The sequence below is a fragment of the Glycine soja genome, chromosome 7 (assembly GCF_004193775.1).
Source record: "Glycine soja cultivar W05 chromosome 7, ASM419377v2, whole genome shotgun sequence".
Lineage (NCBI taxonomy): Eukaryota > Viridiplantae > Streptophyta > Magnoliopsida > Fabales > Fabaceae > Glycine > Glycine soja.
Genome location: NC_041008.1, coordinates 1735511 through 1756238, shown reverse-complemented (window position 1 = coordinate 1756238; position 20728 = coordinate 1735511). Strand labels below are relative to the sequence as shown.

The following is a 20728-nucleotide window of genomic DNA, read 5'->3' as shown; positions in this document are numbered from 1 at the left end:
CTTCCTCTTTTTTTTTTCTTTTTAACTTACTTGAAATTTTGATAAGGCCGCTTTTTAAAGCTCAAACAGTCAAATTCAACCTGATCAATAATGTTGGCAATTGAGATTTTTCAGCTGTCATTAAAATACTTAATGTCCATGCATCTCTTTTTGTTTTGATTGTAAGTTTGATTAAAGTTTGCTTGTGCTAACAAAGCAAGTTGCAGCTTGAGGCTAATGTTCCTTTCTTTTTAGCTTAGTCATAATTTGTTGTTTGTTTTGTTCAATGAAAAAATTTAGTTCTCAGACTCTTGATAAATGGTCTAAAAGCCTTAAACTACCCAATGTTTTGTTTTATTCATGGGAAATAGGCCACCAAATTTTATTGCATGCCCATTATAAATATATATTAATAAAATCTAATCATGATTAAGTCAACTTTTATAGGAAATGAATTATTAAATTAGAATATAATAAAATTATGTTAAAATTTGGTATTTACATTTCTTATAATAAGTATTGTATAAATTATATTTATTTAACTTTTATTAAAAAAAGAGATAAAACAAAATTCAGATATTAAATTTGAGTATGATTAGTTTGTTAGGTGAGTAATACATAAGCACCATTGGTTGAAGAAAATTGAATATTAATTAAAGAAATTAAGGAAACTAGATACCTCTTTTGATCAAAATTGAATATTAAAACAAAAAAAAATATGGATTCTTTTGGTACATAAAAAATGTGATTTTGATATAAGATCCACTTGTTTAATCTTAAAAAAGGTGACCAAAAAAATATTCTTAAAAAAATGATTTTTTAAGAAGCACATCAAAGCTATTTAAAAAAAAAAACTTAGAGAAACACAAAAAAACAAAAAACAAAAAACTGTTTATTTCATTAAAAAAGAGTTTAAACAAACGGGCGCATAAAAACTAAAGCGATGTGTTGTTATGAAATAAGGAAAATACATGGTCATGTGAGAAAGAAAACACCTATAGATATTATCCTATTTTCAAGAATAAATACTCAAATTTATTATGTAAGAGTGGATTTACAATCCTATCCATCCATGTTGATTTAATTTTATGATTTAATGCTTTGTGCTGTGGCTATCGGTTAGCCATATTTTTCATTTATCCTTCGAATGACAAAACGAATGCAAACATTGTACAATCCCATGGTGGTTATACTCCAAAAGAGAATACAATGTCCTGCACTACTTTCCATGAAGTGCCACTCAAAAACTAGATTCCTCAGTTGTCGGACGCCTCAAGAAATATCTCAAGCTGTTAGCAAGAACCTGCCAGATGATAAACATGAATCTAATTCAGTTCAAAAACTAAAGAATCTTGCTGGCATGTGAAGTACACCACTAGATGATCAAACTTCATTAGTAGTTAGAACCAACTTGCATGGCCTCTTCAATGTATGATGCCATTTTGATTTTTATCATTCTTTACAAGATTAAAGTTACCTGCTGGAGAGGCTTGCTGATTGCTTTACCGTTGTAGCTGACATGAAACTTTGCCTTAGCCAAGAGCCCCTAGGTTCAAGGTTCAAGTCAACGACAAATCTTTTTGATCAGTATGGCATATTCCTTTTGTTTTTTAGGGTCCATTAATTAAATTAAAACATTCATTCTGAAAGACTAGGCCAGAAAAAAAAAATTGCATTTTTTGGATAATGATATATACATACCTCAGTGTCAAATTCTCCTGATTCAATAGCAATGTTAATGTCAGTAATAATCTTTACAAGATCAACCAGTAATCCAGGCCGATCAGCTGTCTCCACATACAGCAAGCTAAAAAATGAAAAACAAGTAAGTAACCACATCCATGTATTGCCTAGAAGTACTACTAAATTACTAATGCAAACCTGGCACTTGAGCATGTATCTAAGGCCTCAAATATTATGCAAGTTTAATTTCAAGCAGGCAATTTTTTCTTTCAATTAGAATTTCTATTGGTGTTAAGGAAGAACCAAATGAAAGCATCACCTTCGATCTGGGCCATCATCAGAAATGTTTATGTGGGTTGCTATGTCTACGTCAACCTGACAGATATTAACAAAATATAAAGTTTAAGCAAGATAGTAGAGGACCAATATAGTCTGACAATTAGTAATCAGATGAACACATGATGTATTTTCAATATATTTTATAGAGATGCATCACGAGTTAACATCAAAGATTTCTCATTCATTCTCTACCCTTCTGCCTCGTGTATGGGTAAATAGAAGGCACTATTAAATCAGAATTTTTTTTTTACTATTCCCTGATACCAATTAGTAATCCAAGCCAAACATAAAAGACTTATTCTGTTACAAGATAAACCTCTTACTATTAAACTTCTGACCCTTTTCTTGGCACCCTAATTAAACAAGCCCCTCATGTAAGTGGTGCAGAAATCTCTCTTCTAAACAAAGTATTGCTTTGAACCTCATATGTAAGAAAAGGGGGAAATTCCACTTAATTTTACTATCCCCAAGTTCCAAAGCCATCTCCATTTAAACATTCTCTTTTCTATGGTTGTTGTAGAGGATAGACTGTTGATGAACAATATACACATTAAAATTGCTATAAGGAGAAACCAAGCATGCTTAATCACTGCATGTCAAACAACACAAAGCAGAAGATAGCCAACATTCTGTTGGAGTACAAGTGTGAGGTGAAGTCTCACATCAAGTAGAAGTGGATACTCCCCTCAATTCCCCAACACATTCTTGGGTTTTTGTAGCAGTCATTTATATAGAAGAAACTTCCAGGTACCAGCTAGGAATAGGATATCTTTTAACTTGACAAAACTTGTCTACACATTACCAGAAGGAGTAAAAAATTCATATTTTACAATTGAAACAGATAAGTATAGAGATTCATCACCTGCTCTTTTGGAGGCAGAAGTCCAAAAGCTGCTCCCAATGCTAACTGGGAACTTGATTCCTTGACCACCCAGTTTGAAAAATCTAATTAGCTGAGAACTGCCTCTTGGTTTCTAACCAAATTAAGGTCCAGCGAGAAAGAGGATAGTTGGTAAGCTTACCGGGTGGTACTGAATAAGATTATTTATAATTGTTAAACGAATTGCCTCTAACAACTCTGGCTCTTCCACTTTTCTGCCAGTATCACTGCAAGTAAATATCCACCAGCATACCCAATGAATTACTATAGAAGCTAGTTAAGAACCTGATCCAAGATAATTGTTGCCTAAATAGTGATATTGAACCCAAGTTTCCCATCAAGTTTCACTTTAGAGTGAATTTCTAAAATTTATTAGCCAGATCAGTTCTGAAGTCTGTTTCACTGGACATACTTGTATCAACTTGTGACTAGACACCCTAAGCCCAAGTGGAATCTTACTTTAGAAATAGAAACCATTCAAAGGACTTTTGCTACAATAACAGTGCCTATTATATTGATCTTGCAATATATGATTCTAAGAAATAGAATCATCAATGGTAAATAAAATCCATCTAATTCTGACCATTAATATCCTTTTTATCTTTATTTTGCCCATTGTCTCATTTTCATCTACCTATGTACAATAGTTTGCAGGAGCTAACTCAGTTCAGACTAGAAGAAATGACTCCCATCAACCAAACAACAAAACCATTATTAGCTACCATTTAGCATACATCAGTAATAACACAAGACCAATACAGGGAGCAGCACATGCATAACAGTCACATACACAATGCATAATGCATGTAACACTTACGCTTTTGTGATGGAGAACTTGTTGTGCTTGCCAGATGAATCCAGAAAGACATTTGCCTTAACAACATTGAGACCTAAGTTTTTTAATGCATTCATCTGCAACCCAAGTAGAGAGTTGGTTTTGAAGTCTTTTTTTATGAATGCGCACTTTCATATATGTTTCGATGAAATAAAACAATAATTAATAGTAACAGAGTTACACAATGAGACATTACTTACCCCCAAAAATTCTGTATCGACAATCAGCATATATCAAAAGTAAAAAAGAAAAGCATTAGATAAGTGACACAAGCATAGATTTACTCAGAGAATGGCTTACTGTGTCAAGAAGTGCCCCAAGCCGATCACCAAAAGTTATCTCCACCATGGTAGCATCGGGATCAGAGTCTTGGTCAATTATAACTACGGGAGTTGGAATGGTATCAGTCTCACCTTGATTCCCATCCTGTTCTTAACAGAAAACAAATTGAAAGGAAATCTTTTACCGATCAATTATCACAATTAGCAAGCACTAGAAGAGTGAATGTTTGGCTGTTCACATGCAATTAGTGGCAATATATAGGTTGATTAAGCTAAATACCTTCACATCAGTAACAGGTGCTGCTCGAGGGATAATTGTAGTTCCAGAATATGACAATCTGACAAAGTGTACATACAATTAACACAGAATGTACACATCATCGTGGTGCAGTCCTAGTCACTCCGAGTTTTAAATGTTCACTTGTCTTTCAGAGAAAGAAAGAAAAAGACAAGGGCGCAAAAGTATTTGGAGACACTGTAGCAGTGAAAATTTTCAGCATTCATCAACAAGTACTGTCTGATTATTCAGAACATACTCAGCATAGTCCTCCAAATGTTATACATACAATTCAGACAAGACACAAACTAACACCGCCAAAGGTAAACAAATAGAATAAACTACTTTCCATAATTAACATGTCCAAGCAAAGGAACGATACACAGTGCAAGTTCCACTAGATCAATATTTTTTTTTCGTTTTTTTTTTTTCAATCAGAAGTTCTTGGGAGCACTAATTGAACTAAGAAAATTGTATACTGAAGCATTATAACAGCAACAGAAACATAACAGGAATACTAATAATCATCAATGGAAACCTGAATTCAAATGATTCAGTATCAACCATACCTTGTTGTGTTAAGGATGCAGAATGGCTTAGTAGCAGCAAACCCAGATGACGCCTTCAAGAAAGGGGCAGTGCAAATGGTTTTCTCCAAAGGTCTCAAGCTACTACGAGCAGCACTGAAGTGAAGACCAGCACTCCAAACAGCCATAGCCAGAGTCATTTTTTTTGTCAAAAAAAAAAAATCTGTCTTTAAAGTGATAATCTTGAAATTTTGAAGATAGGGATTTGAGAAAGAGAAGAAGCTAAAATGTTGAAGAAGGGGGATTAGAGAGAAGGACACAAATTACGGGAAATAAGAAAGAGGCATTTAGATTTTAGACAGAAAGACAGAGAGTTAGTTCATTATTTATTGATTGATATCATCGCGCATCTAACGTTAGTCTCTCTAAGACAATCTGAGACGTCCATTCATCATCTGTTTAGGCATCTTTTGTTTTTGTCTGGTGGATATTATGTTTCTCCATTTGGAGTTTGGACAACCAACGTCTCGTGATCAAAACAAAATGGTTCTGCTAACACTTTTTAATTAAGAGGGGTTAAATTAGTTTCTTTTTAATTTATTATTTAAGTTTAATTTGATTTTTTAATTTTTTGAGTTTAATTTAATCTTTTAATTTAAATAAAATACATATTCTATTCTATGACGGTTTAAAACATAACTTTGAATTGTTATTATTATTTTTTATGAGGGAAGTATGAAATTGTATTAATTTTAAAAAAAATTATTGAATAAAAAAATTAAAAAATTAAATTGAATAAAAAATAAATTAGAGAATTAAAAAAATAAATTTAACCTAGGTTAAATTTATTTATTTATTATTATTCTTACATATTTACCAATGTAACCAATCATGATTTTTATTAAAAATCTTTTTATTGTTAGATTACTTTATTTAAAATAAATGAGCTTGTTTTTTTTTGTTAAATTATATTTGCATTAGAGAAACTTTCATTGTTACATTTATAGCCTTTTTCCCTTGCCAACTACTAACTTCTGTGGCTCATCCACCATAGCAATAGCATACACATACTACAGCACCCACATTTAATGATTGGGCAAATACTATTTGTAATTCCTTTTTATTTTAATAATTTTTTTTTCAAGTAGTAATTTTAGGAATGTATTTTTGAAAATTAATAAATGTTTAAATTTTTTTATAAAATACATTTCAGAAACAAAATTCTGTAACTATTAAACTTTTTAATTCATTCTAAAAATTAGTTTCTGAAGGTTATGTAAAACTAGTTGAAGACATAGAAGAGAAGAAGATGGTGATGGGCATTTCATCTCCATCTTACAGCTGGAATTCCTTCGTCCTCGCCAACTTGAACCTCTTTCTTTGACTCCGCCATCATCTTCATTCAGAGCGTTGGAGTTGGAAGAGAAGGTTCAGCCTCTGATCCCATGGCCGGTGTCTCCCTTTACAAACCTAAATCCTACGAATTCCCTCTCTTATGCTCTTCAAGACGGCAAAATTCGCCTCGAAATCGATTTCCCGTATATAATATAATATAATTACATTCACTTTCACTTTCTGCATTTTAGTCTTTTGACATTCTTTCCTGATTTGTCCTTGTGCTTTTGTTTGCAGGCCTTTGCCCAGTAACATTTCTTCTTATAAGGTACTATTCTCTTCAGTGCATCATTGTATCATAGCAACCTTGGCTGAACTACACCACACTTTCATAAGCTTAACCAAACAAACACCTTCAATTTTGAGCTTAAAAGTGCTAATATGATAAGACCAAATGAGTTCAATCAAAGCTCTTCCCAACATCCCTAAGTTCCCCAAGTTAGGTTACGAATTATCGAGAATCTTGTCGCATGCAGTGTTAGTATTAGCACCTTATATTGTCAATTACAATGGAGCTGTATTCCGCCAGTACCCAGGTGCAACTATATATTTATATGGGTATCTGTATATCATGCACAAATACCCACACACACCCCACTCATGCATGAACAAAAAGCAAGATAATATATGACTAAAAACATGTTCAGATCTTTCTTTTGTTTTTTTTTTAATCTATTTACACGTACTATCCAAAATAAATATTGGGGTTAATGTAAACTAGAATAAAAAAGTAATGAACTACTGAGAAATTTTTGGGGAAAAGTATGATAAACTAATACTTTTATACCATTTATTTGATATTAGCATCAGACCTGAAAAGGAAGACCTTTTTTCCAGTTTACGTAACAACATTAATTTTTTTTTCTTGTTATTAAAGAAGAATGTGATTACTTGCTTCTCTTTGTTGCTAGGGACAATTTTTACTCAAACCACATTTAGTCAGGGAAATAGGAGCATGGCCATATTCACATTAACACTTGATTATTGGGGCTAACTGTGTTTGCTTGGAGAGAATCACTTAGAACACTTGTTTAATATGTAACTTTGTTGTCCATGCTATCAATTTCACCATCCCACATGTCCCCCCGTCCTTCAAAAGAGTGCATGTAGTAGCTGGCACAAACTGTATTTAGCCAGGAGTTAATACCAGATATATTTTAATTTATATTTGATTCTTATTGTATGACTAGCATACTTTGATTTACCGATGATATGGACAATGCACTAAATTTTTTCTTCATAAACTGTTGAGGTCCTTGGCAGGTGATGCTTAAACAAGCAGATGGTTCTTATGCTTGCATAGCAGAAAGTGCAAACCGCTTCAGCCTTGGCGAGGTAATTTCATAATCTTAACATTATTCACTAATTAATTGTAAATAGTTAACCTCATTTGCTTATTAATTGTAAATAGCTTCATACTAATCCATTGACTGATATAGGCCAAAGAGGAATTGTTGAGGGTCTTGGGACTTCAAGAAGAAGAGAGAAGTTCTCTAGAATTTCTTCGAAGAGGCTACAAGGTGTTCTCTTGTTAGTTAATCAGTTTTTGTGAACTATATGCATGCTTGTGTCTTGTTTGTTAGTGTTTGTTTTGTCCTTGGTAAAATTTGCATATTCCCGTGATCCTACACTATCCTTTATAATCTTTCTATCCTACATAAGAACCAAAATACAGTTCAATTCTTTACAGTCTGTTCACGAAGTTCAGGCTGCACAAGTTTCCATGTGCCTTCAGATTTTGTTCTATTTGTTTATATGAAAATATCAATGGTTGTACTATAACGTAGGTCTGCATTCAAAATAAGATCGAAGGGCAGACACACTGGTTTTGGTGCAACTTCTTGTGGGTTTTATGTAACGTTGTTATTAATTTTATTATTCTTACATTCATAAGTAATCACCTTTTTTACATATTTATACAAATGATTGAGCTGATTCTCATCATGTTTTGTTTGAGCATTGACTCAATTTCCTGCTACAGTGGGTTTAATATGATATCTTAAATCTTGGCCTGTCTCTAGTTCAGTTATAAATCTTTTGCCTGCATTGTGTGATATTACACAGGCAAGCACGTGGTGGGAAGAAGATTTTGATTCAGAAGTATCTTATGGATGGCGGAGTTGAGTTGTGCACTGTTAGACGAGACTGTTTTACTGCATCCGCATGTAGTGGTCATTGAATGCCCTCACATATATTCAAGAAAGACATTTCCTGCAGAACTGCCCAATTTTTATATTTTATTTTTTAATATTCCTTAAGGTAATATTTTTCCATTCCCCCCCCTTCCGTTTGAAACGGATGTCACACATGGCAAAGAAATGTAAGGACTTTGCAAACTCAATTGTAATTTGTAACATGTCAATTGTGGGCATCCACCTGTCCATGTCAATAGTTGGAGAGGGCCATGCAACCCTATTTTGTAAATCTTGTTGCATTCCTCGACTATGCATCCGTATTGCGCTTAATTGATTTGCATGTTGCATCACAAATAACGAAGTAATTTACCTTGCTTGGTGTAGGAGACATGAAGAATGCACATGAAACATATATTGACATATTTTATTTGAAGCCTTAAGCTCTGTCTTGGGAGTTATACCAAATATGATTAATGATAGTGAAAAGTAATACCTGACGCACGGTATAATCCTTTACACTTCTCGAGTTGTTGTACAATGTTAATAGAAAGCACATTTTACCTTAGGCTCATTGGTAAATATTTTGAAATTTACATACATAGCATGACCGCTAATACTAGCAAGTCTGCAGACTTCTAAAAAATGGGGTGCAAGTAGGTGTTATATCTAAAATCAATATCCATAGAAATTCAACAGACCTAGAATCATGTTCTAGGTTTATCAAACCAAAATTTGTCACATCATATAAGCTAACATTGTTAAGTGATATCAGCTGACGAATGCATATCCTGCAAGTCAAGTTGAACCACGAAGGAGATGACGATCAGTTATCATCAATATCACCAAAGTCAGGTTCCGGGGGCTTTTGAAGTTTGATCATCTCCCTCGAACTTGAATCACAAAGCCTATGACCACGAAGAGCATTAGCAGCAAAGCGAGAAGCGTAGATGGTTGTTCCAAGTCCAGGCTTAGAAGAGGAAAAAGAAGTATCTCTATGCCTGACCAAGGCCTTTGCTGAATCATCACTGTTTTCATAATCAGAGTCACAGAATTCTTCTTCCTCCCTCCTGCGATGTTCTGCAATCTTTCTCCTGCAATGCCTCCTCCACGCAGCTTGAATGTAGATAGCAGCCCACGTTCTCCACTGCTGCGAATAGAAACGGAAGGTGTGCTGAACCTGTCTGCTGCGAATGTGCCTAAACTGGGAAGCAACAAACTTCAACTCCTCTGCTTCCAAAGCAAATGCTTCCACCTCATTTATAGCTTTCACTGTCCTTGTGGATGTTGGCAAGCTAGCAGCAGATTTGGGGTCCAATGCCCATGTTAGTAGCTCTTCTCCACAAAAGTCAGCTTCCTTCAGAAGACCTCTGTTGAAAAATCCACTTCTTCCACCATCTGTAGTAACACTCTCTAAACGCCCACGTATGATGAAATGCATCTCATTAACTGGGTCTCCTTCCCTCACTATGTAAGTGCCCTCTGTATATAAACTAGGCTTCAATCGCTCACATATAGCATCAAGCAAACGTTCATCCATGTTGGCAAAGAGAGGAACCTGAATGAATATACACAAGACTTGTGAAAAAATGAAGACTTATATAAATCTCATAAAGAACAGGCCAGTATACTCACCCTTCTGACTAAATTCAAACAAAGATGCCTTTTGATATCTCTCCGGAGATCTTTTGGAAGACTCTGAACTAAGCTCTCTTCATCTACACCTCGGGTGTTCAGCCACTTGTATTGCTCATAGCGTCTCACTCTTTCCCTTAGCTCCGGAGGAAGCAAGCGATGATGCATCCACTGCTCAGAGTCACGTCTTTGGATCCTCATTTCCTCAAGACGAACTGACATTGATTGAAGGTAGGTCTGTCCAGTTCCACGATAACACAAAGATTAGAACAATGGTAGTGACTTGACTCTTAAAAGTATTATATTAATTAATCAAGACACCAATAATCATCATTGAAAGATAAATACCTATACTACAAACTTTTTGTTTACCTGCATGTTTCCAATCAGAAGAGCAAAAAGGATAAGTCCCATAATAGCTATTACAATGGAAAACATAACCTCTCCAGGGTAGGTACTGGTTAGAAGCCCCTGACCAAGTGTACTGTGTAACGCAAAACAGAAGGTGCTTAGGCTTGTAAAACTTGGGAACATACAGCAATTTCATGTTATTGAAATGCAAACGTGGTAGATGCAGGCAGTAATTTTAAGAAATAAAAATATAATTCTGCTCCAACTTAATCAAACATATGTACCAACAACTGCAATAATTGGACATGTGAGGTCAAGGTGTCAACATTTAGATAACACTGTATAAAATAGTTTTATACAATTATTTAATTATAAATTATTGTTAATATAACTTTTATAATAATTATTATAAAATTCTTAGTGTCAATGTATAACATTCTGTTTTATAGTGTCAATGTATAATAAAATATATTTTTTTTCTTAAAGGAGATGTGTTAGACATGTAAATCACAACATTTGACGCACATAAATTTTATTTTTAGAGAACGAGACAATGAGAAGGAATATACCTCAAGTTTTGAAGGCCCCACCACAAACAGTAACAGAATTTAGGAAAAACTTCTACGGAGGCAACAATATCAGACTGTATAGCTTGAGAGAAGATTCCATAGTTAAATTCTGAGGCATCACCTTCAACAAAGCAACGACTTCTCAGAACAGTCTCGCTGATATTTCTCCAAGTATCATACCCTGACCTATGCTTGTTCGAATTCCCACAGTACAAGAAATGTGTATTGCATCCTTCAACTTCTTTACAAGCATCCTTCCAGCAGGTGCCATTACGTTCAATGGCTAGTAAGTACCAGACAGACCCAGTTATCTGTGCCATTACAAGAGTCAGAAGAATGAACTTATTGCTACATAAATTAGTAAATTCTCTTCTTACACGAATTAATTAGCCCGTATGGGAAAAGAAATGCAAACTGCTATATCTAGAACTTCAAAATCTTGCCGCTTATTTTCTTAGCCTTGTAAAATTTCCATTATTAAACTCCATAGATTCTTTAGTCTATTTTTTACTTTAATGCACATAAATTGAAAAATGTCTAAGAACTACACCAACACTGGGACATGGTTGAGTAATATCATCTTTGGATATAGAAGACTTAATTATACAAGTGTCCCCGTAATCAAGTTCATGTACTTGGTGAGCTACAAAGTAGAACTAGAAAAGAAGGATTGTTTCACAACATGCACTTACATGACTAGCAAGCATATACCAGATCAAATAGTACATGGCACCGAGCAATGCGTTCTCAGAGAAAACACCTGCTGTCTTTTTAACTTCTGAAGCTAAAGGTAAAAAGCGTAGAAATCTTGGAAAATATTGCAGGATCACAATTCTCAACATTGATGTTTTTGTTTCCAATACCTCTACACGTCCTGATCTGTAAAGATATTTCCACACTACAATCTGCACCAAACATGAAGACAATAACTGAACCTCATTTGCACAAAATTTTTCTAAATATAACTTGAATCATAATTATATTGACATGATAGGTCTAAATTGGTAGCCATTAACAATTGTTTAGGTTACTTAGTAGTTCATGAAAAAACTACAAACAATCTTCTAGAGGGACAAAATAGAAGATGGAAAAATCCTTAAATTTTCTTGTTATTAACGATGCCTACATAACCTTTCGAGAAAATATAAATCAGTAATGCAGGATAGATATTACTCTTATTGAAAGCTTCTTTCCCTAACCTGTGGCATAGGCAACACAGAAATGAAGTCAATGATGAAGTAACGTTTTAAATATCTCTTGGCAATCTTTCTAGGATCTATAACAAGTTCACCTCGTCCAAATACCCGAGATGAAGGCGCAATGTAGGCGGTGCGGAATTGAAAACTTATGCGGAGGAGATAAATGAAATCACATATTGTTCTCATTGTGACAGCAAAACTTGCTAGGCTGTTATCTATGGCGAGGCAAAATGATTTGTGGTTGAAATAAGGAAGGTAAAAGAAGAAGGGATCGCATGCTATAGAAACAATGCACAGAATCTCAAAAAACTTGTTCCAATAAAGAAGGTTCTTATCTTGAGGATCAAATACTTTTTTCTCAGACACTTTAAGATCTTCTGGGAACACTGCCCAAGTAGTCACTCCAGTCTTTAGTGATCTTCCAAATGTCTTTAGTCCATCTGAACTCTTCTTCATTCCTAGCCTAAATGATTTCGATGCTCTTTTTCTTCCACGACCAGGAAGAGGAATAGGCAGAGAATCTAAATTGAATCTTAATTTTTTCATCCCCCTTGAGCTTGATGGCATAGAACAATTCGAATCCAGATCATCCAACCTACATTATCCAATGTATGTCAGATTCAAAGACGCTTATGTTAAAAATTTAGCCTTAATTTGCACAAACTACAGAATGATTATTAATCGAAGTGGAATATAACATGGAAAGGTTGATACGAAAATGAATAGCCTAAGTACACGGAAAGAAGTATGTTCAAATCCTATTAAAATTCTCGTTAATCCAATGCTTTGAACACTGACATCAGATTGGACATTTTACATTCAAACACAAATGTAACAGTAAAATAATTGTGCTTTTGTAAAATTCTCGTTAATCCAATGCTTTGAACTCTGACATCATATTGAACATTTTACATTCAAACACAAATGGAACAGTAAAATAATTGTGCTTTTTTGTATTCTGTACCTTACGAACTTCTCCTTCTGGCCTCCAATATACTGTGACTTGTAACTAGATTCAAACATTTTGGAGAAATTACATCTGAGACCACCAAGAATACCTTGTCTGTCTAGCAGTTTACTGATGTATGAGAAAGTTCAGTGTTCAATTTCATACAATGCAGATAATCACAGCAATGTCAGAAATTTTCTTTTGCACATATAAGCGATTCAAAGGAAGATAATCGTTAGAAAAGAAAGACAGATAAAAGCAAGGAGTCTCATAAAGAATCAAACGCAATGAAACTTTATAATAATAATAATTTGACATGGTTTAAAGGTGGGTTACCAATATCATACATGCCCCTTTCTAAGGTTTGAAACTTCATGGATTCAACATTCTATGTTTTTATAAACCATGCAATAAAAATGACTTGGACAAAATTCTACGAATATTGCTTTTTCAACCATTCCATTTCCAAATCTAGATTGACAAAGGCGTGATCAACTGCAGGATTGTCCATTTCTAGAAACCCCTCCCGTCCTTATTTCCATAATTGTATAAAATCAAAAAACAAAAATTGGAATAGAACTATTTTGCCAAACACTGAAAGATGGAAAATTGGATCAACAAAAAAGAATCATGTAAATTTGATGAACAAAAAAATCTGGGTATGTACTTACTGTGATAATGTTTAAGGCTTTGATTGTACAAAATTATGCATGGTATATTGGGGTGTGGGGAAGAGATGAAATTAGAGGGAAAAAGAGATTGGTAGAACAGGAAACCTTAGACCGTTATGGCAGTTACATGGGCCCCCCGCCACACCTGCACGCTCTATTCTGCGCTTCTTTTGGTAAAAAGTTAATTGAAAATAAAATCAAATAATGTTATTTGTGTGTGTCTATATAAAAGGGTTGCATAAGTAAGACTTTTTTTGGTGGACTATTCATAAGTTGGAGTTTTACAAGGTACTTATATACAATAAAACATTAATGTTATTTCTTACAGTATATACCATAAGAAAATTTTTCATAGGAGTGTAAATGAAGTAGTGGAAATAATATAGAAAATTGTAAAATAAAAATGAAAGTAATTTAGTCTAAATTTGTATAAATTAAGTATTTCTTAATCTCTAAGCAAAAACTTTAAACATCTAAAGTTTTGAATGGAAGGAGTAAATAATTTTTGCAATACTTTTCCTAACAAATAAACTTTAGTGATTATTTTACTTATTTGAAATTACAAATGTGGAAAGATTAATTTGGTGCTATTGCCATAACTAATAGAATAGATAAATTTCAAAAGATTAAGTTGGTACCTATGTGCTGATTTTCCAATCAATGTTATTTATCCAGAAAAACGAAATTCTAAAGGCACGAAGACCCAAAACCAACTTATCATGCACCGTGCCCAGCTTTATGTTCGAATTGAAGGAATTAACAACAACCCATTTGTCAAAGATCTCCCTAGAACAAGCTTTCAAGTGGCTAAAGCACATGGCTATCATATTAATTCTTTTATTAAATGTTGTCCAGCCGCGTAAAAACAAGTGGATTAAGTTAACATAGCAGTAATTATTTGGAGCAAGATTTTGTCTGCATTGCCACTTGTCTCATTGGGGAAATGATGAAATCGTGTTCCAGTTTCCAGATGAACGTTTAAGTAACGATGTTCATTCCACATTATTTATTCATTTAAATTATATAAAAATACATGTTCCGTACACAGTGTGACTACGTGAAAAATAAAATATAAAAGGGTTGAATTGAGGATGACCCGCGGAGGGTTGTTTTCAACTTTTCATGAAGTTCTTGGCTATGGCAATAAAAAGGCCAAAAGGGTCTACATCCCTTCTGTTCACAATCTCCATCTCGATTTGATTTCATCATCAACCACACTTGTAGGCTTGCGTATAATGTCAATTTCCTCTATCTATTCATCCCAATTTTGGAATGGAAATTCAACTTTTTCCTTACCTTGATCTGGTAAGAAAGCTGCTTCATAGAGAGTGAGTTTTTTTCACTTCATTCACCCTATCGGCTTTATTGTTGAAATATGTATTTTAGCAATTGACAATGATCAATCGATCATGCATTAATTCATGTTTCATCATAAGTGTTTTTGGAGGAAAAATAAAGAAATAAAATTATAAATATGATAAAAATAAAAATTAAGATAAAAATAAGACAAAGGTTAATTAGTGCCCTAAGAACATTGGTTCAAGAAGTTAAATTAGAAATATTTTTATTGAGAGACAAAAAATTATGTTATACATAATATTTGGACAATAAATATTTTTTTAATTTCTTAACTAATAAGAAAAAGCAAATGAAAGAATAAATGAGTAAATAAATGTTAATAATACTTTTGTTAAAACTTCAACCAATTGGTACACTTCCATGTGAGTGGACATGAAACACGGGACCATAAAGTGTGGACAATTGTTTTGCAGCAAAGATTTACTAAGATTTGATAAAATAAAAAAAGTTTACTAATAATTTCCTTTGCTTCTTAAAAAAATATATATATGACAAAAAAGAAAACATCATTGATCAAGTCTGTAAAATTTTTAGAGAGCACTATATATATATATGAGATATTTCAATCCTTTTATAATATAAGTATAAGATTAAAGTGCTTAATAATTATAATTTGAAGGATTAAAGTAGTTTTTCTTTTTAAAAACAAGTTGTCCCTATTTTTAAAGATTAATTTGTTTTTTCTATTTAAAATATTTTAACTTTAATCAATCATTGAATATATTTATAATATAATTAAGAGTAATTTATCTATTATTATAAACTAAAGCGTGGAGTGTAATTTATCTCAGTATTTCTTGTACTTTGTTTTACATATATATATAAAGTATTTATATATTAAATTTCTTAAGTATGTTATATTTATGAAATTTTAATTTTTCTTTACCAAATTTTTTTTTTTTTATCTGGGTGCCTATTAAATTAAACTTCTGATTCCATTCTTAATTGAAGAATTTATTAGTTTTTCTATTAAATTGAAAATTTTATTGAGATAAGCGGAAAATAAATTGTTAACATGGTATAAGTTATTTTCATAAATTCTCTTTAACACTTAACATAAATACAATTAAGTCATAATATAATAACTCACATAAGATGTAAATACACTTTACAAACGCACCCTAAGTAAATGAATGAGCTTTTGTGTTAAGTAACGTCATGGTAGGGCCATTTCACCGTACGTGTGGAGCTGGTATAGAGTAAGTAAAAAAGTGTTGCAAGAAGTTTGAGTAACAAGGTAAATGGAATAGAATAAGTGAATAACAAACTCTTCCCACATGGTTTTGTTTCTTGGTTTAAACTTTAAAGGCCGGCTTTTTGTTTTTATTGAGAATGCTTACATGAATCGAGTGTTTCTTCACTTCATATTCAGTTAGAATAAACCCTCCTGTCATATATAGTCTTTGTTTAATTTCACTTCATTAATTTTAACGCCTTTGACTAAGGTTTTAGCAACCATGGAAATCTTTCAAGCCACAGCGGACAAGATGAGGATGAGTTCCAAAAGATTTGCAACACTCTTTGTTGTATTCTTCATATCATTTCCTGTTTTTCTCATTGTTTCTTCAATATACCGAAACTCAAGTTATTATGCTATTTTTGAGGGGTTATCCAAAGGCAGGGAAGCCGGAGAATCAGCTCAAAACGTTACAATCAATAGATTTCCATTGGAAGGAGCAGTCCACAATACATCAGAAGAGAACTTAGTGTCGGAGCATGGTACGTATAATAGTGAAAAACACCCTTAATTATTAGCATATGAGCCTTCTCAAGTTTTCCTTTTTCTAACTCTTTGTTTCATTCCATAAATTAACTTGGCAAAGTTAAGGTGCTGCCAGGAATTTTTCAAAATAGTTCAGAAGAAACGACAACGACTAACAATAGTATTGCATCAAGAGTAGGTGTGTACGAAGCGTATGGATTATATGTTTTACAATTCGTAAAATTATAGCTAGAGCTAGCTACTATTTTTTTTTTTTAGACATTTCCTCTCTACTTGTTAATTTCTCTTGATTTTCCCTCTCTCTCTCCCAAATCTGCAGGCCCGAAAAATGTTTCTTTGACTAGTTCAACAACTGAGTCAACTCCAGATCTTGAAGACAAAGACAAATTGCTAGGTGGACTTTTAACCACCGGATTTGATGAAGCATCATGCATAAGTAGGATGCAGTCCCAATTGTACCGCAAAGCTTCTCCTCATAAACCTTCTCCATATTTGATATCTAAACTACGTAACTATGAAGATATTCACAGAAGGTGCGGACCTAATAGTAGAGCTTACGACAGAAGCATGAGAAAGATTGTACGCTCAAAGAACAAAGGTGCTGTAGCTACATTGTGTAAGTACCTTATCTGGACACCTGCTAATGGTTTGGGGAATCAAATGATTAGCATGGCTGCAACATTTCTTTATGCTATGCTCACTGATCGAGTGATGCTTGTAAAATTTGACAAAGACAAGCAGGGCCTATTTTGCGAGCCGTTTCTCAATTCAACTTGGGTATTGCCTGAGAAGTCTCCTTTCTGGAATGAAAAGCATATAGAAACATATCAGATCATGCTAGAGAAGGATAGGAATAGGACTAGCAATTCAAAGGATGATTTACCATCAGTTCTGTTTATTAATCTACAGCACACCCTCACTGAGCCTGAGAAATTTTTTCACTGTGACCATAGTCAATATCTTCTTCGGAAAGTTCCTTTGTTGATTTTGCAGTCTGATCAATACTTTGTGCCGTCTCTGTTCATGAACCCATTTTTCAACCAGGAGGTTACCAAAATGTTTCCAGAGAAAGACACAGTTTTCCACCATTTGGGGCGTTACCTTTTTCACCCTTCAAACGAGGCATGGAAACTGATCAGCGATTACTATCAGGAACACTTGGCCAAGGCAGATAAACGGATAGGCTTACAGATTAGAGTATTTAGTCCCGTTTCTACTCCACAACAAACAGTCATGGATCTAGTTTTAAGCTGCACGTTGAAGCATAAGATACTGCCACAAGTGGATTTGCAAACTTCAGCCGGAAAAAATCATAGTGTAAAGGCAGTTCTTGTGGCATCTTTACATAGAGAGTATGGAGATAATTTACGGAGTATGTATCTGAAGAAAGCAACAGTTAGTGGGGAAGTCATAGAAGTTTATCAGCCAAGTCACGAAGAGCATCAAAAGTTTAATGATAATAAGCATAATCTAAAAGCTTGGATAGACATGTATCTAATAAGTTTATCTGAGGAGTTAGTGACTACCTCTCTCTCTACTTTTGGCTACGTTGCTCAGGGATTGGGGAATTTGAAACCGTGGCTTCTTTACAGGCTAGTCAACAATGACACCCATTTTCCATCCTGTGAACGAGATTTCTCATCGGAGCCTTGTTATCATGTTCCTCCCAAGCATTACTGCAACGGAAAACCTATCAAAGATGTTTCTTCTTTCCCCTATTTGAGGGAGTGCAAGGATTATTGTTATGGTCTGAAGCTGGTTAACAGTACGTAGTTGCCGTAATTGTTTTCATTTTTTGTAAAAATTTTGTTGTTGATTTTGTATTACGATGTAGGGACTTTTTTTTTTTTTTTTAATTCTGATGGAGACTACCATTTTCAAATAAGACACAATCGTTATGTATAATAAAGTTCTCTTAATATTTAACATATTTAAATACTTATAACTTGAACACTAATTAAGTTGTTAAAATAATGCTATGTCAATTGCGTGTTTAATGATATCTCGAGACTTTATGTTATACTTATATTCTATTGGTATTCCACAAATGTTTCGTACTTCATAAAAAGATGCAATGATCTGTAACTTCGTATTTTCTTCCTGTTCTTGATACCAATTCGTCTTCTTCTAAGGGTCGAAATTTCTCATTCCTCATACAACAACAACAACAAAATGCATTAATTGATCCTGAATTTATGATGAATCTCACAATAGAAAGTTCCCCACAATAGTTTATCTTTTGATAAATCGAGAGAACTAGTAGACGCCTAAATCTGGTACACAATTCTACACCACACGTTAATTTGGGCAAAGTTTGGAGCCATATGCTCCCACTTGCTTACCAACTTTAATTTTATAATGCCAATATACGCACGTGGTTGTGTAACATTTTGCTTTGTTTGCATTTGATGCCGTGTGGACTTCACGAAATGAATTGATTTAATTTCAATTCCAAAGCTAAGAACCACAAGCGGAAATAAATTCATTTGGTTTCACATGCATACATATGCCATAAACTTAATATTCTCAAAGCTATTAAATTGTTTCGTCCTTTTCATGGGCCCTTTAGAGCCATAAGTCCAAATGACGCTATATCGTGGAAGCCAGCGCTCAATCAGATTGGGTGGTAGCGTGTTGAGATAAAGGTGTCAAGCAAATAGGTTACGAATTGAAAGAATTATTATTAGATATTAATTATTCAGAAATTCTCAACTAAAGTAGGAGATTGTTCCATAACTTAAGCAGAGTTGATCTGGAGTATATTTTTCATGCCTTAACTAGTTTGGCTTTACACATGCATGAATGTCGAGTCTGATTATTCAACAGCCATTTGTAGAGGTTGTTTACCAAGGTATAAGTGCTTCTCCATTCTTAACAGAAATTCCCATTTTGCACAAATGATGGGGCCATTAGTTGGATGCATGGTTTTTCAGAGGCCAATCAAGCAATTGACCTCTTGACTAATTATTTCTGAATAATAGGCATTCGCGAGACTGGACAAGAAATCATGGAAAGGGGAATCTGCCGACAAGTGCTTTGCGGGAAACATCTACTAACTTTAAGGTCATTATCTAATACAAGATTTTTTTTTTTTGGTATATTCAATGTCATATATTTTAGAGATTATTTTAATTTTTTTTTCCAAATTAAATTTTATAATCTTAAATTATTTTTTTATAAGTCTAACCATAGATTCACATTTTAATATTTATTTATAATTTATTTTAAAATAATTAAAATTAATTAATTATTTTATAGTTTTATGAAAAGAAATATTAAAATATTTTTTTGGATCCACATGTTAATCTTACTTTTTTTTTTTTATAGAAGAACAGATTTCTACCATAAAGATCAATACTCTTGTTCAAACAATACATCTTAACAAAATAAAATCCTACATGAAAGATCAAAATGTAAACATACCTATTAAAAATGCTTTAATAGGTAGTTTAAAATCTGGTCCCCCACCACACACAAATAGAACATTACTAATACAGTTTATAAAATTTTGAGAGAACATTCGGGAAAAAAAATAATTATACATGCGAGATAATCTATTTATTCTTTAATTTAAGTGTTTTATGTTTATAATTTTGAGGTATTAGGTGATTTGAGTTGCAAAACTATCTCATCCGTATCTCCTCACATATAATTTTAAGCAAAATCAACAAAAGCTAAACAATCTTAGCTTCTCCATTTACTAACTCCCGTACACAACAAATAAAGGAACTATTATCATTTTGTCTCAAAATTATTTATTATGAATTTAATTATAATAATATAATTTATATATTTAGAAGCATCTATTTACTATAAATTTGGACTTGAATTATATAAAGATAAAGATGTGATAAAATACGAGTAATTATATATTAATTAAGAAAATGGTATGCATGTGATCATTAATTAATTAATCTTTTAAGTAACGTCATGCATGGTGTACG

The 20728-nt window shown here is 33.2% G+C and overlaps 4 protein-coding genes and 1 long non-coding RNA gene across 11 annotated transcripts; 3 read left to right on the top strand and 2 right to left on the bottom strand.

Moving 5' to 3' along the window:
* Positions 1-959: 959 nt before the first annotated feature.
* On the bottom strand, positions 960-5158 carry LOC114418050 (ACT domain-containing protein ACR11-like). The gene is made up of 10 exons (XM_028383192.1): positions 4844-5158; positions 4278-4335; positions 4017-4142; positions 3699-3793; positions 3024-3108; positions 2864-2923; positions 1982-2037; positions 1681-1786; positions 1457-1525; positions 960-1282 (listed from the first exon to the last, which is right to left on the bottom strand). The coding sequence occupies exons 1-10, from the start codon at positions 4999-5001 to the stop codon at positions 1220-1222; spliced, it is 876 nt and encodes a 291-aa protein (XP_028238993.1). The 5' UTR covers positions 5002-5158; the 3' UTR covers positions 960-1219.
* Positions 5159-6030: 872 nt separating this feature from the next.
* LOC114418047 (protein LOW PSII ACCUMULATION 3, chloroplastic-like) lies at positions 6031-8663 on the top strand. Of its 6 annotated transcripts, none has more exons than XR_003667972.1 (5): positions 6031-6229; positions 6434-6464; positions 7460-7531; positions 7636-7716; positions 8261-8663. XR_003667972.1 is itself a non-coding variant. In XM_028383189.1 (4 exons), exons 1-4 carry the CDS (start codon positions 6706-6708, stop codon positions 8318-8320), a joined length of 240 nt encoding a protein of 79 aa, XP_028238990.1. In that variant the 5' UTR covers positions 6473-6705; the 3' UTR covers positions 8321-8663. The 6 variants fall into 6 exon arrangements, 2 of the variants coding, with proteins under 2 accessions (XP_028238990.1, XP_028238989.1); XR_003667971.1 differs by having other exon boundaries at positions 6032-6339; XR_003667970.1 differs by having other exon boundaries at positions 6038-6229; positions 7449-7531.
* Positions 8664-8744: 81 nt separating this feature from the next.
* LOC114418048 (putative cyclic nucleotide-gated ion channel 8) lies at positions 8745-13175 on the bottom strand. The gene is made up of 7 exons (XM_028383191.1): positions 13047-13175; positions 12083-12677; positions 11576-11788; positions 10884-11194; positions 10336-10447; positions 9964-10200; positions 8745-9886 (listed from the first exon to the last, which is right to left on the bottom strand). Exons 1-7 carry the CDS (start codon positions 13103-13105, stop codon positions 9155-9157), a joined length of 2259 nt encoding a protein of 752 aa, XP_028238992.1. The 5' UTR covers positions 13106-13175; the 3' UTR covers positions 8745-9154.
* Positions 10086-11382, top strand: LOC114418049. The gene is made up of 2 exons (XR_003667973.1): positions 10086-10194; positions 10857-11382. It is a non-coding gene; the product is annotated as an uncharacterized LOC114418049 (long non-coding RNA).
* Positions 13176-16369: 3194 nt separating the features above from the next.
* On the top strand, positions 16370-18600 carry LOC114418046 (galactoside 2-alpha-L-fucosyltransferase-like). 2 transcript variants are annotated; one of them, XM_028383186.1, is made up of 3 exons: positions 16370-16780; positions 16885-16962; positions 17104-18600. In XM_028383186.1, exons 1-3 carry the CDS (start codon positions 16519-16521, stop codon positions 18555-18557), a joined length of 1794 nt encoding a protein of 597 aa, XP_028238987.1. In that variant the 5' UTR covers positions 16370-16518; the 3' UTR covers positions 18558-18600. The 2 variants fall into 2 exon arrangements, with proteins under 2 accessions (XP_028238987.1, XP_028238988.1); XM_028383187.1 differs by having other exon boundaries at positions 16689-16780; positions 16890-16962.
* The last annotated feature ends 2128 nt before the right edge of the window (positions 18601-20728 follow it).